Here is a 14,451-nt window from a genome sequence, read left to right as displayed (position 1 = left end):
ATATTTGATTTATTTAATTGATTTAATTTCCAAAGCATGAGTTTCAAGTTTAGAAAAGTTTGAAAAGCATGAGTTCAACTGATAAGTTTCCTGAGAATGTTTCTTTGAGTTAACCGTGCACGATGTGGATTGTATAGGACAATGAATTGTATGAACCTTAAGTTTGTAATTGGTGTATATATATGTCTATATTAGACTTGTTTATGGTTGTTGTATAGCTTTGGACTACACTTCGTGTTTATATAGAGATTGTTTATATTTTCGTTGTGTTGCATATATCATGTTAATTCAGTTTTAGTTTTAGTTCTAGTAAGGTAGAAGGTATTGTCAGAAGAAGAACGATATCTTTGTTGGCTTCACATCGTCTCTTGAGCTAAAAAGAGGTAATTTGGTAGGGGATGTGACAAAATTAAGACCATTTCAAATGTTTCATTGATGAATTAAAATGCTTAAATTTTGTTATTATTAAGGAATGCCACACCGTGCATGGTTTAACACAGGGCAAAGTCAAAAACTTACAAAAGAAGGAGCAACTCATTAGCAAAGGTTGCTATTATTTAAGGGTGTAATACTAAGATTATTATTATTTATTATAAAAAGATACAAAATTTTGGCTTGACACATGGCAAAACACATAAGCCATGACACATATTTACATCCTGCCCTCTGTCGGTGGAGCATCAACGGTGTTCGCTCTTGGTGCCTTCACTATAAAGCCTGTCAAAAAAATAAAAGTTTGAGTTGATGGGTGAAAACAAGTTTAGTATAATATCTAACACTCACTGAGTATTTGTTGGTTGAGTATTTGTTGGTTATATAACATTGCAAGCATTCGAACACAAGACTTACTTGGAACATCTACTTTGATACCATCTTAAATCATTTATTGACCCAAATATAATATATAACAATTACCAGTCATAAACGCTGGGGGAATTAGGTTGAGGTTTATCAAAGACATTGGAGCCGATGGTCTTGGTAGCCAGATTGCTACCAGGATTAAACACACTCCTCCACACATTGTCAGCTGCACGGGGTGATGCTGGAGACGATGGCGTTTCAGGGCTTGTTGGCATCGACAACGATCTTTGATACTTTCTTCCTCCTTCCGCATCTAGACCCCAAATGATCAAATGGCATGGATACTATTTAGAACATTTCAATGCATTTTCTTAAACTTCAATGACTATTCACCTTTTGTATGTGTGTGTACACGTGCATGTTTTGGAGCACATTGTTACCTGTGATGCCAGTGGCGATTCGCCTTAATCGTCCAAGGCCACGATCTGGATGAGGTCCAGCCACAACATCATCCCAAAACTTTTCGAGCATATTATTTCTCTTTCTTTTATTATTTCTAGATTTGGTTTGTGAAGCTTGACATATGTTCTTGCTTACATCTCTCTATATATATCTATGAAAATTGGTACCACTTTTATTAAAATTGGCGAGGATGAAGGAGGTTCTTGGTAAAAACATGGCTCTCACAAAGAGAGAAAAGATGCAAAAGTCAGAGAAAAGATGGGGTTTGTCCTATTCCTCAGGTAAAACTACCGGTGGCAATCTAAACTTTATTTGGGATAATATACAACCCCTCCTGCATTGCAAATACTACTTTATTTAGTTCCTAATTTAACAGGCCAAACATCATATAAATTGTATACAATAATACCAATGATATGATTAATCATTTATACACTCTTATCGAATGATATATATGGTCTCTATTGGTTCAAGAACTGAATTTAAATCTTGTCATATTTGCACAATCTATAATTTCTTTTTTAAAAGATATCCGACCATAGTTTCACATCGATTAGATAAGGGGATGATCTTGGTTATATTAGTAAGGACAACTATCTATATTGGTATGAGACTTTTGAGATGATACCAAAAGTAAAGAGGCAGAGTGAAAACAATTTTATTATATCAAAATATAAAATAATGCAACTAAACGTAAAGAGTTTATATATTACATTTTTTATCTAAAGGTCGGAGACATGATAACATTATAATACCCAATTGTTTGAAATGTCATATAACAAAGGGAAGAAAGCGATCAAATTGTTATTACAGCAAAGTGTAAAAGTAAATGAAGAAAGACGGCATTATTGCAGTCCAAAATGTTTTTTTCCTTACGTGGTTTTGGTATTCCAAAAGCCAAATCTTTGGTTTGTTCACCTTAAGTGTCCAATCAAATTAAACCAGCCTAATTAATAATGTTACCCAAAACTCTCTTTGATAAATCCACCCTAAAAAGTTTTGCTTACCAAGTCGAAGACGGTGGTAAGATAGAGACAAAGACATAGTTCCAGATCCCATGGAAAAAAAATAGCAATACTATAATACACTAAGATATTTATTTAATAATTATATTACAAGTGATTAAACAAACTAATTATTATATGAGTGTATAATTATATAAAGAGAGACACATGATGATCATTTGGATTATGAGAACGCAGCCATGGGAATCCACACGAAGAAGCCTCATATGAGCAGCACTACCACAAGCACTTGGGTCAACTCTCTTTCCTTTTCTGGCTACTTGAATTCCAAAGACCGGGAAGAACCTAGTTTGGGTTCGATTGAAACACAAGATAGGAAGATCAAAGTAGTCAACCACGGATTCGAGTTCGGCGGTCCGACGTGTCGAGGTTCAAGTGTGAGCGATTATATTGGAGAGAGATCATCGCCATACATTGTAAGAAACAACAGTATAAGAAGGGGAAGCAAAAAGATAAGGGAGGAAAAGGAAGAATCAAGGTGGAGGGTTGTCTGGTCGTTTGTTTTGCCGTGTAGGGAGTGCCGAGCTAGCAAGCCCAATGTGGTTCAACCCCGACCCATTCAAGGGCCTTCCTCATGATCGTATATCTTTTCTTAATTTTTTTTTAGTAATCATTTCTAAGCTTTCTTAAAAATGAAGTCAAAATTTAAAAATTAAAAAAAGTGGTTTTTAAAAACATGTTTATCTTTTCTTTTTTTCTTTTTTTCTTTTTTTTTTAAAGAATTTGGCTAAAATTTCAATTCTTCCATCTAAGATTGTTATAAACTATGATAAAAAAATTTGAAATTAAAAGAAATTTTAATTTTACAAAAAAATCGAAATGGGTTGCTAAATATCCTCTTAGTTATTCAGATTATTAGAATATTATTAGAAATCATTTATTTATAGTAAAAAAAATCCATAGATTTATAGAGAAGAATATGTTATTCATATACTTATTGTGTTTTTGTGGGTTTTGTTTTGTATTGATTTTTGTCTTTTTTATACAATTTAGTCTTGATAATTTAAAAAGTTGAAATCTACCCTCGATGTTTTAATTAACATTTCTTTTTCCATCTAATCTATTGTTTTATGTGGTTGAGGTTAAAAATTAATTGTTGGATAAACTTCTTCAGTGAATTGATAAAAATTTGAAAAAATATTTTCGGCTACTTAAGAGATAAAACTTTGTGATTCTTGTTCGAAATCTCTACAAATTGGGTAAAAAATTGATCATTTATCAACTATGTGGCTAAAGATTGATATCACTTTAGTTTATCACGTATATCTAATTTGAACATATAAGTATAATCGATAGACTTTAACACATACACAATTACTAATTTTTTTTCTAATAGCAGATTGATTAAATCATATACTTTCCACTAAAGGTTATAAGTTTAAACTCATCCATCACATGCTATTGAACTATTAAAAAAAAAAAGTAGGACTTCTAAAATCATAAAAACTAAATTGAAAATTAAAGAGCTATCACTACAACGAATTTGACTTTGGATCAATTTCTAAACTGGTGTCATACAAATGATAGCAAATTATCCAAAACAGTTATGTGCGGTTTGTTCACGAGGGTTATGATGTTGCTACATAAAAATTTACCTCGTCTTGCCCTTATAAGAGTTTCTTCCTTTTTAGTATTAGCTCGAAAATGGCCTACGAAAAAAAGTACTCTAGATGGTTGTAATTTAAAACCGATCATATATCCTATTTTTCAATGACAGTTTCAAAAGTAAAATTGACGTTAGAATCTAAAAATTATATTTTTAAAAAAATAAACGTTGTAGAGTCAACCCGTCATCATTCTTAAATTGCCAACCAACATCTAAAGTCAAAATTTACTCTAATGTATCTTTTGATACATCCCAATTGCTTCTATCTTCTTGCATCACTCTAATCACACACATAGCAGAAACAAACAATAAATAGATTACAAATCTATTTTGGTTCCTATACTTTGAAGTTTTGTTAAATTTTAGATCATAAAATTCAATTATCTAATCTTAGTCTTTGTAATTTGAATGAATCTTCAATTTAATCTATAATACTAGTTTATTGTTAATTATTAAAAAAAAAAATCTTTCCTTATCTATAAGATTTTTATCCTAAATTATGAAAACATATATCTACATATTAAAAATTATTATTCAACCAACCATTGTGAACACCATAAAAAGAAATGAAGGTAAATGAGTACACAAATATATTTATGGTTCCTCCAACTACAACATATGTTTAAGGCCAATTAACAACTAGAGAAAAGAAATGGTGATATTTCTATAATTTAATTTTACTATATAAAATGTTTCGTAATGACACCAACTAACAACTAATTAAACAGAAAATAACCAAATAACACTAATCTGTCTTGATTATGATTGATGTGCCTTATTTATGTCCTTTTTTTAATTTTTTTTTTATGTTGGACATTACGTGGTTTGTTAATCAAATAATCAAAGTCCCCATCAAGAACCCAAAGAGAAATTCCATATATTAAAAATAGAATTGAGTAATAATACTAACAACAATATATATATATTTGTTTTCAATACATATCTCCTAACATAAATAATAAAAATATTATGAAAATATCTACAAATATAATCAATTTTCGTAATCTATTGATAGATAGTTCTATAAATGTTTATCAGTGATAAATAATAGTAGTCTATATATGAGTGTTTGTCAATATCTATTAATGGTATTTTGTAATATTTAGATATTTTTTTTGTTCATTTACTAAATTTAAAAATAATATTTCATTTATAAGAATAGACTTATTTGATTATCAAGATTTTCAAATATACTTTTTTAGTTCATGAACTGCTTTTAAAAATATATTTAAAAAGCCCATAGAATAAAAGTATTATTTCAGGGACATTTTAAATTAAAAAAATAATTTCTAAACATTAATTACTTTCTGAAATTATCTTTTTAATATTAAATATCATATGAAATAAACAAAAAGATACTTCAAAGATCTTTTAAATTTATTTTTAAAAATAAAACAACTAAAAAAATATATTTCGAAAATTAATGAATATAATGAATTATTATTATTATATTTTTTTAATATTAAATATCATCAATCAATTATTATTATTTTATATTTTTGAAAACACCCCTCTCGAAAATTAATGAATCTAATGAACATATTATTGTAAATCAAAGACAAAAAAATCTAAATTTCTAAAACTTAAAAACCAAACGCACGTACTTATCGAAACTTTCCTACTAAAAACGTCCTTTCCCTAATACATACATACTATTAGATGCTCAAACAGTTTGAGCAAAATTAAAGGAAGAAAATGGCAAGAAAGTTTTATTATTTATTATTATTTTGTATCCCTTTCAAAGCAAAGACTCACTAAATACCCGATGATTATGCAGAAATTGGATGTCAAAAGTCAAAACACAAAGTTCCATTTTCCACCGTCCGATCGACACAAGGGTATTTCAGTCAATTTTGATAATTGCCTACCACCTCGACCACCACCACAGCACTACTAATTTATCCGCATCATCTCCTCGTCTCTTGGCCTTTGGTTTTTTTCAACCAGACGTATATTATTTTTTATTATTATTATTATTATTATATATCTACGTGGAATTGGAAAAATTACCCAATTTTACTCCTCTACGGCGCGGGACACCATACTTTCCATATACTGCAACGTTATCAATATCAACCCTACATTAAATTTATATTGTGTTATAAGTACATACTACATCATCATCTTTCTAATTGAAGTTTATAATAATTGAAGGTGAAATAATAATAAATTGATTGGGCGTTAAGAAGGCAACTAGTAGTAGTAGTAGTAGTAGAAGTGAGCGCATAAGCATTGATAAGGTTGAGGTGCACATTATTAGAGCCCTTCATTCACGGGTCAACCAAATAAAGGCATATAATCAATTCCTCACCTGTAAAAGCTAACCCGCGTACACATTCAACCTCACTCTTTCCTCATAGCTAAGGAAGAACAAGAAGAAGAGGAGGAAGAAGAAAGCCATGGCCATAGTTGAGAATGTAAAATGAAGCTTTGATTTATCATCGATCAATCAATTGATAGTGAAAGGCAATTTCAAGTATTCATCACAACGGCTAAAGATGCTCAGATTCATCATACTCTTATGCCTTTTAATTCACTGCTTCCTTTTCTCTCTTTCCTCAGCTCGTCCTCGTGAGCTTCCTCTTCTCTCTCTCTCTCTCTCTCTCTCTCTCATTGCCGGTTTCCTCGTTTTATTGCTGTTTTGAATTAGGATTCTAATTCTCTCTACTTCATGTTAAAATTGCTTTGAATTTGAGTTCAACTGGATTCGTCAGTGGCTAGATCTTTAAGCTGCGAATACTGTTTAGATTTGGTTGTTTTGAGTGCGAAGTGAATCATGTGCCTTTTAATTGAATTATAATTGTAATGTCATATTGAATTTGTTGATTTATTTGATGATGTTTTTTTGTTTCTCTCAATGATATGTGGTGATTTTGCTCGTTGCTTGCGTTTTCTTTTGAGAAATCGAGAAGCAGGATGTTCTGTGTCTAATACAATCTGAGATGAATTACTTCATTTCTGTGGAGAAGGATTAGTTGAAACGAAGGATGTTCAATTCTGTGTTTATATTACATTCTAGTCCTCGCTCATTGTTTAATTGGTATTTTTTTCATGTGTCTTATTATTGTAGTGCCATTTGCTATGCGCATAAGTTGTGGAGCTCGGAATGATGTTCATACACCTCCAACTAATACACCCTGGTTTAAGGACTTTGCATACACAGGAGGCATACCAGCTAATGCAACACGCCCGAGTTTTATTTCTCCTCCGCTTAAAACCCTTCGTTATTTCCCCCTTTATACGGGTCCTGAAAATTGCTACATCATCAACAGAGTGCCAAAGGGACACTACTCTGTCAGGATCTTCTTTGGCCTTGTTAACCAACCTAATTTTGACACTGAACCTCTGTTCGATGTTTCTGTTGAAGGCACACAATTTTGTTCTCTTAAATCAGGCTGGAGCAACAATGATGAACAAACATTTGCTGAAGCCCTTGTATTTCTAACGGATGGCTCTGCCTCTATCTGCTTTCATAGCACAGGTCATGGAGATCCAGCTATCCTTGCGATTGAAATACTTCAAATTGACGAGAAAGCATATTATTTTGGTCCCAATTGGGGGGAAGGAGTGATCCTTAGGACGGCCACAAGACTGAGTTGTGGTGACGGGAAGCCCAAGTTTGATGCAGATAGTAATGGGAACCACTGGGGTGGAGATAGATTTTGGACTCCTACTAAAACTTTTGGTCAACAGTCTGATCATATTATCTCTGTTGAATCCAGCATCAAACAAGCTTCGATTTCCCCAAATTTTTATCCAGAAGCTCTATATCGGACTGCACTTGTAAGCACTGATAGTCAACCTGAATTGACATATGTAATGGATGTGGATCCCAATCGAAATTACTCAATATGGCTTCACTTCGCTGAGATTGATGGTTCAATCAGAAATGTTGGACAAAGAATTTTTGACATCTTGATAAATGGTGACGTTGCATTCCCAAATGTGGACATTTTGAAACTCACTGGTGGTCATAATACTGCTCTTGTGCTTAACAGTACTGTTGCTGTCAATGGGAGGACTTTGACTATCACCTTGCAGCCTAAAGAAGGCAGTCATGCCATAATCAATGCCATTGAGGTGTTTGAAGTTGTTTCAGTTGAAGTGAAAACATCTCCAGATGAAGGTAGGCTGTAGATGCATCCCCTGCTTCTTTTTTCTGCACCATATTTGTCCATCCCTTTTCTTATCCATTTCTTTCAACTTTCACAATTATGGATTGCATTAATATGAATATGTGAATTTATCGCATTTCTGTCTTTTAATTCTGGCGACATTCTTGTTACTGATTTTGTTACATTATTGTAGTTAGGGCTTTGCGGAGCCTGAAGAAGGCATTAGCACTTCCTGTTCGCTTAGGGTGGAATGGCGATCCATGCGTTCCTCAACAACATCCTTGGAGCGGAGCAGACTGCCAATATGATAAAGTTGGAAACAAATGGGTCATTGATGGACTGTACGTTCCTTATCTTGTTCCTTCTGTACTGTGAAATCGTTTTAGTTATCTGGGATGATATCATGCAACCATTGACGATTTGTGTGCTGATGCCTTATGAGTATTAACTTCTACTTTGCATGGCCAGGGGTCTGGACAACCAAGGTCTAATGGGATTCTTGCCAAATGAAACATCTCGATTGCGTCATCTACAAAGCATGTAAGTTATTGTTTGAAACGCTTCTATCTTTCTAGTAAATAGTGAGTACTCTATTGGTTATTGGTTGATTTTCTGAAGTAGTTTTCAATAAATAATTTAAAATTTGGTTCCTTCTGAAATAAAATTGTTCCTGGTATTTAGGAAGTAAAACTTCTTTTAGTATGATGTCCGTTGGTTACTTCATATGCTAATCCGTTCGTGTATGTTTTTCCAGAAACTTAAGCGGAAACAGCATCCATGGGCCCATTCCAGCTTCACTCGGAACAATAACCAAGTTAGAAGTTCTGTGAGTGTTGCTTATAAACTTCTCTTGAAGTTCTTTTAGGTTTCTGATTATTGTAGTCTAACCAACATTGTTGATACATATTTTGAAAAAGCTGTCATTTAATTGAACCAGTGCAACCTTAGAATTAGAGCGTAGGGTGATAACTTAGATTATAAGCTAGAATCTCTGATAATAAAAATACTCGCTAGGTAACTATGTATAGGGTTTGAACTATTTTACACTCAATATTAATCAATGCATCATGTAGTAGTTGGGTAGCTCAAAACTTTTAATACCGACTATGGAGGGTTCTGTGTGCTGCCTTGGTGGGTCCAAAAGCCTGACAAGTCTGTGTTAGTAGAGATATGCAAAAGAAAAGCTTGATCACAGTCACAGCAGGTTGGTTGTGTGCATGGTGAAGTGCTTTATGGGTTTCAGAGAACATTGAATTTCTTAAGCCACACCCTGAGAGTTATCTTCTGAAGATGTGTTTTAGAGAGAGTGGCCACCTCCATGCATCAAGTTCTGTAACAGTTTAATGGACACAGACTAGTTTCAAATGATTAGAAGAGAGAGGGTGTAGATAACAATAGTGTGGAGAAAGTAATTTTGATTCAACTAAACATACCTTTATATAGGCTTACACAATGTAACAATGGAATTTCAATGGTTAAGAAACCATAAACACTTTAACTCTCATAACTTCTAAAAAAACTCCCAAAAAACGCAACGGACACAATTTAATATAAAAGCCAAAAGTCACAAATCAACTTAATTCTTATTACCCTTCAAATTCTCATTAATAATATGAACCTTTTATATTCTCAAAAGTTATACCTTTGTCAAAGCAGAATGTAATGGGGAATTTACGGACAAGTAGTGGATTCTTCTGTGAGGATGTCAACATGACCAACATGGAACGTGGTTTGTGAAAAATGGCTATATGAAAGGGAACAAAATATCTTCAAGAAGCACCACTTTTATTCCAATGAAATACTGAGAAATATCACGACTACATGAGATCTAATGGTTGGCTTGTAGCCATCTGTCATAACTCGTGGAGTGCAGCTTGACATTTAGAAGAGTATATTTAGTCCAAGTCCAGTGGGATATGCAGACGTGAAGGCACAATAACGATGCTTTTGTGGAGCAGATTTAGGTCAAGTCTTATGGGAACAAATAAGCGGTGGAAGGTATAAGCTACTATTTAAATGGGCACAATTCAAGCATATTCATCTGAGGCATCCAGTAGGGAAAAAAATATGTTGTAACCTATCGTGAAGTGTGGAGCGATATTTAAAACAAAAATGTTGGCAGGCCATTGATGAGGGGTAATGACATGATAGGTGTAGGATGGATATAGGGTATAGGATGTCCTATCCCTAGAATTGAACGTTAAACTCAAAACTTTAGCAAGCACGCAATATGAATAAAAGGTGTCAAGTGAGCACGGGGCAGCATGCTGGCATGCATCATTAGGCAAACGTGGGATTCTGCAAGGGTAGTTGACTCCTCACCTCCTTAAACGTGAGGATGTCTTACAATACGCCGTGGGATGAACATGATATTAACTCTACCCCAAGTCTTTAGCCACCACATGATGACTTCTGTTTCAAGTGAGAATAAAGATCAACATATTTCAGTTAAGAACTCCCAAGGAAGTTTAGATGGACCCTTCGATATTATTACATTTTTTTCCCACCAGCTGCTAGTCAGTGGATTGGAGTGCTTCCTCAAATCTTGAAATGTTCTGCTTGATTGATGGTAGTCAAGGAGTCGTTGTGTTGTAATTCATTACAGATTTTTTATGTAAGGACACATTGTTTGAGTTACAAGGGATGCATATACCATTTAATTGCGAAAGGAGTCTCGAATTGTAGGCCTGGATATGGTTATGACTACCTTTTGTGAAGGCTAAGAAGTCTCGTTAGTAAATTGTGGCCCTGGATATACCTCCAGGAATTCATAAACAATCATACTAATAATAATAACAATAAACAGAGAAAGAAAAAGAAGCATGATGATCACACCAAAATTCCATGTAACCACTAACTTTCATGGGGAAGGACACTGCTGCAAAGTGCTAACATAATAACAAGTTAGCTTAGGTTCTGATTGAAACATTTCCACCCGCAACAAAAGCTTGAAGTTTCAGTTGAGGCTTAATATAATGGCCGGCCAACAGTATAATACCGTGAAACACATTGTTCATGCCTCCTTGAATAATGTATACTGAAGAGTGGGGGTTCGTGTCTAATAGTTTGGTCTAGTCACTGGAATGAAGTTGGATGTTCTTTTGTTCCTATTCTATTCTATGGAATGAAGCTGGTTAATGAAATTTTGTTGCAATATTTATATGGAGACCAATCTTTTTATATGTCAAAGGAGTATACAACAATAAATTTTTATGAATAAGTAGGATGCTGAATGCTTAATGTTTTTAAGATTGTTGTCTCTTGATATGCACAACTTACAAGTGCAATGTCTGACATGTATTTTCTCTATTAGGGATCTCTCCTACAATTTCTTCAATGGATCGATTCCTGAAAGTCTTGGACAGTTGACATCACTAAGAACACTGTAAGATACTTCAGATCACTCCAAAAAATTTTACTTAATGACCATCAAATAAAGACTTAATTTTTACTCCTGATTCATAGGAATCTTAATGGAAACTCTTTGTCCGGAAGAGTGCCTGCTGCTTTAGGTGCAAGGCTTTTGCACAGAGCCAGCTTCAAGTAAGCAGTTTTTTATTGGTAATTATGTGTGGTAGATGAAATTTCTACAGTTAACTTTATAAGATAACGTGATATTCTAACTATGCACATTACAGCTTTACTGATAATGCCGGTCTCTGTGGAATACCTGGGCTACCTGCATGTGGGCCACACCTTTCTGCTGGTGCTAAAATAGGGATTGCGTTTGGAGCTTTAATTATATTCTTGCTCATTATTACTTTTGCGGTTTGCTGTTGGAAAAGACGGCAGAATATTCTCCGAGCCCAGAATGCTGGTAAGAACGTTGTTGATAAACTTGTAGGTATAGATGTAACACTCCACTGTTTTTTCTAGTTAGGGATAACCTCATGGTATGCAACGGCTCTTTTCCTAATAGTGATATAATTGGTGACTCCATAAGTTATTTTCTCGTCTCTGTTAAATGTGGAACTTGGATCCCTACCAAGACTATGATAGAACACTAGAAATTATAACCTAATTCCAATTACTATAACTTACAATATAACCACTGAATTACTTGTACTCTGAACACAAACTGTTATAACCTAACCAACGTACTATTATAACGGAGATTCATACTTCTCTTGTAAGTTATTAAAATCTAATTATGCATTATCGTCAATGTTGCAGCAAGAGCTGCTCCATATGCAAAAGCAAGGACACAATTATCTCGTGATATCCAGATGACAATGCATCACAATCAAGGCCATACGAGGACTCCCAATGAAAACGGACGCTTGATTTCATGATCCAACTATTAAAACTGTGCCACCTTTCTCGTTGAAGCAAGCTCCTTCCTTGGTATGACTGCATCAGATTTTTACAGACGATGGGGTCACGGATTCAATTTTATCGACAAATGGTAAAGATCTTCGACTCCAAAGGAAAGCTAATTCTTGTACATTGATAAAACTTGAACAGGAGATGAGAGGTGAGTGCTAAAGAATTTTGTAGAACAGTAGAGAACTGCTTGCATACAGAAGTGAATACAGTTACTAAAGATTTCTCAAAAGGGTATTTTAGCCTCCCAACTCCATAAAAAAAAAAAACCTTTCTTATGTAGCAAAGGTTGAGGTAAAGAGAAATCATTTTCATTTTAAAACTCCCCTATTCCTAATTGTAACTTAAATTTATTATCCCATTTTTGCATATTACATGTTGAATTGAACATATACCTCACTAAGTTCAATTTGATTTACTGTTGCATTATTCTTCGCCATTACATACATTCTGGCCTATATGAATTAATACAAGAAATGCGTCTCTTAGTCGTTATTTTATTTTTGGCTTTTTTTTTTCTTTTTATTGTCCTTTGCTCTGCTAGATTGTGTAATTGTGGCGGAAGATTGCATATCTTTATTTATCTAATGTAAATATAATTACATTGTGTATTTCAAAGCTGGATAATTGAAAAATGAGATTATTAAGGAATATACGTTGAACGCTAAGATTATACATAGAGTTTGTGGTAGTAGATCCCTAATAAAAATAGTGTTTGTGATTGTTGTAGAAGAAATGAAATAAAGATACAGAAGAGCTAGAAAAATTATTGTATGAGATCTACCTACTGCTAGATGTAGAGGCGCATAATAGATTGATATGAACATCATGAGTTGTCCCATAATATAACTTGTTGTTGATACTTTCTTCTTGGTTTCTTCTTCCATAACCTGAGCTCCGAGAAGGGAGAGATAAGAGGGGGCTTAATTTTGTGGGATATTTTGTAAAATATTTTAATATTTATTTTTAATATTATTTATTTACTTATTTATTTTAAGTACGTTAATTTCTACTTCCCGTCGAATGGGAAACGTTAAACTTAGACCACATTTACCCGACTAAAAACGTAATAGATCGAACTTAATATGAATGTGGGTCTCATTTGATTACATTTGAGTTTATTTATTGATGTTCGTTATGAGGCACACGCTTTCACATCTATATCAAAACTTAAAAATCTAATTGAGCTACAAATGTTGCTAATTCAGTTGTGGTTGAAATTTTACGACTTTACTAATGTTGTTATTGTTACAAATTATGATGGATAAATCATGAAAATCAATGGAAGATTTATATGGACAATATTAAGTAAACATAATCAAAACCAATCCAAAAACATTTTCGAATGAGATCAATTACGTTTGGGTTCATCAACGAATTTCACTACACAATTACAAAACTTTTCATTACAAATAGATAGATAAATGTAGTCTTAGATAATCTTCTAAAAACTAGAGGTTTCTTTCTTCCATTTGAGAGTTTTGATTTTTTAGCATATAAACAAGAAGAATCTTAGCCACTGCACAAGGTTTTCTCTAATAATTATCGTATAACAACGCTTATCGAGGTACCTCAATCTCATAAATTACAAGATCAAGTAGTACCCTATATTTTGTAGGCTAATAACACTTTGTTGGTTTAACTAGAAATCTCCATTCCCTAAAGTTTCTTAGAATAGCACAGAAAGAAAGTGTTTCTTACTAGTTCACGCAATAAAGTTATCTCACGTCAAAAATTGTTATTACTATTATTTAGTAATGCGAAGAAAAAGAGGTGAAAAGAAAAGAAATTACCAAAGCAGGTAAACAGATGGAAAAAATAATCTGACAAGTAGTTTTTAACTGCTTACAGACAAAACATTTTTACCATTTAACCTCCATGTATATTGATTAACTGAACAACAAAATTCTTTTTCTTTTTCCTTTTTTTTTGTTTTTAGAAAAAAAAAAGGGGGAATCAAGACGTCATTAAGTGGTGATATAACTCTACTTTTTTTGTTTTTTTTTTTTAGTTTGTAAAGAAATAAAAGCAGCCAAAAAGAGAAAAACGTAACCCACCAATTACCATTGGCAGTCAGTAACTACGTAATTACATATCTTATAATAATATATTATTTCAT

General features: G+C 33.2%; 2 protein-coding genes across 3 annotated transcripts; one reads left to right on the top strand and one right to left on the bottom strand.

Moving 5' to 3' along the window:
• Positions 1-432: 432 nt before the first annotated feature.
• On the bottom strand, positions 433-1,457 carry LOC103486555 (dormancy-associated protein 1-like). Of its 2 annotated transcripts, none has more exons than XM_008444560.3 (3): positions 1,242-1,457; positions 916-1,114; positions 433-717 (listed from the first exon to the last, which is right to left on the bottom strand). In XM_008444560.3, exons 1-3 carry the CDS (start codon positions 1,330-1,332, stop codon positions 681-683), a joined length of 327 nt encoding a protein of 108 aa, XP_008442782.1. In that variant the 5' UTR covers positions 1,333-1,457; the 3' UTR covers positions 433-680. The 2 variants fall into 2 exon arrangements, with proteins under 2 accessions (XP_008442782.1, XP_050935832.1); XM_051079875.1 differs by having other exon boundaries at positions 916-1,145; positions 1,195-1,392.
• A 4,707-nt stretch (positions 1,458-6,164) lies between these two features.
• Positions 6,165-12,761, top strand: LOC103486564 (receptor-like protein 4). The gene is made up of 9 exons (XM_008444571.3): positions 6,165-6,465; positions 6,965-8,020; positions 8,203-8,350; positions 8,478-8,549; positions 8,764-8,835; positions 11,323-11,394; positions 11,475-11,552; positions 11,648-11,826; positions 12,183-12,761. The coding sequence occupies exons 1-9, from the start codon at positions 6,393-6,395 to the stop codon at positions 12,299-12,301; spliced, it is 1,869 nt and encodes a 622-aa protein (XP_008442793.1). The 5' UTR covers positions 6,165-6,392; the 3' UTR covers positions 12,302-12,761.
• The last annotated feature ends 1,690 nt before the right edge of the window (positions 12,762-14,451 follow it).

Source organism: Cucumis melo, chromosome 12, assembly GCF_025177605.1.
Source record: "Cucumis melo cultivar AY chromosome 12, USDA_Cmelo_AY_1.0, whole genome shotgun sequence".
Classification (NCBI taxonomy): Eukaryota; Viridiplantae; Streptophyta; class Magnoliopsida; order Cucurbitales; family Cucurbitaceae; genus Cucumis; species Cucumis melo.
The sequence above is the reverse complement of the archived record's forward strand: the minus strand, read 5'-3'. Positions and strand labels throughout refer to the sequence as shown.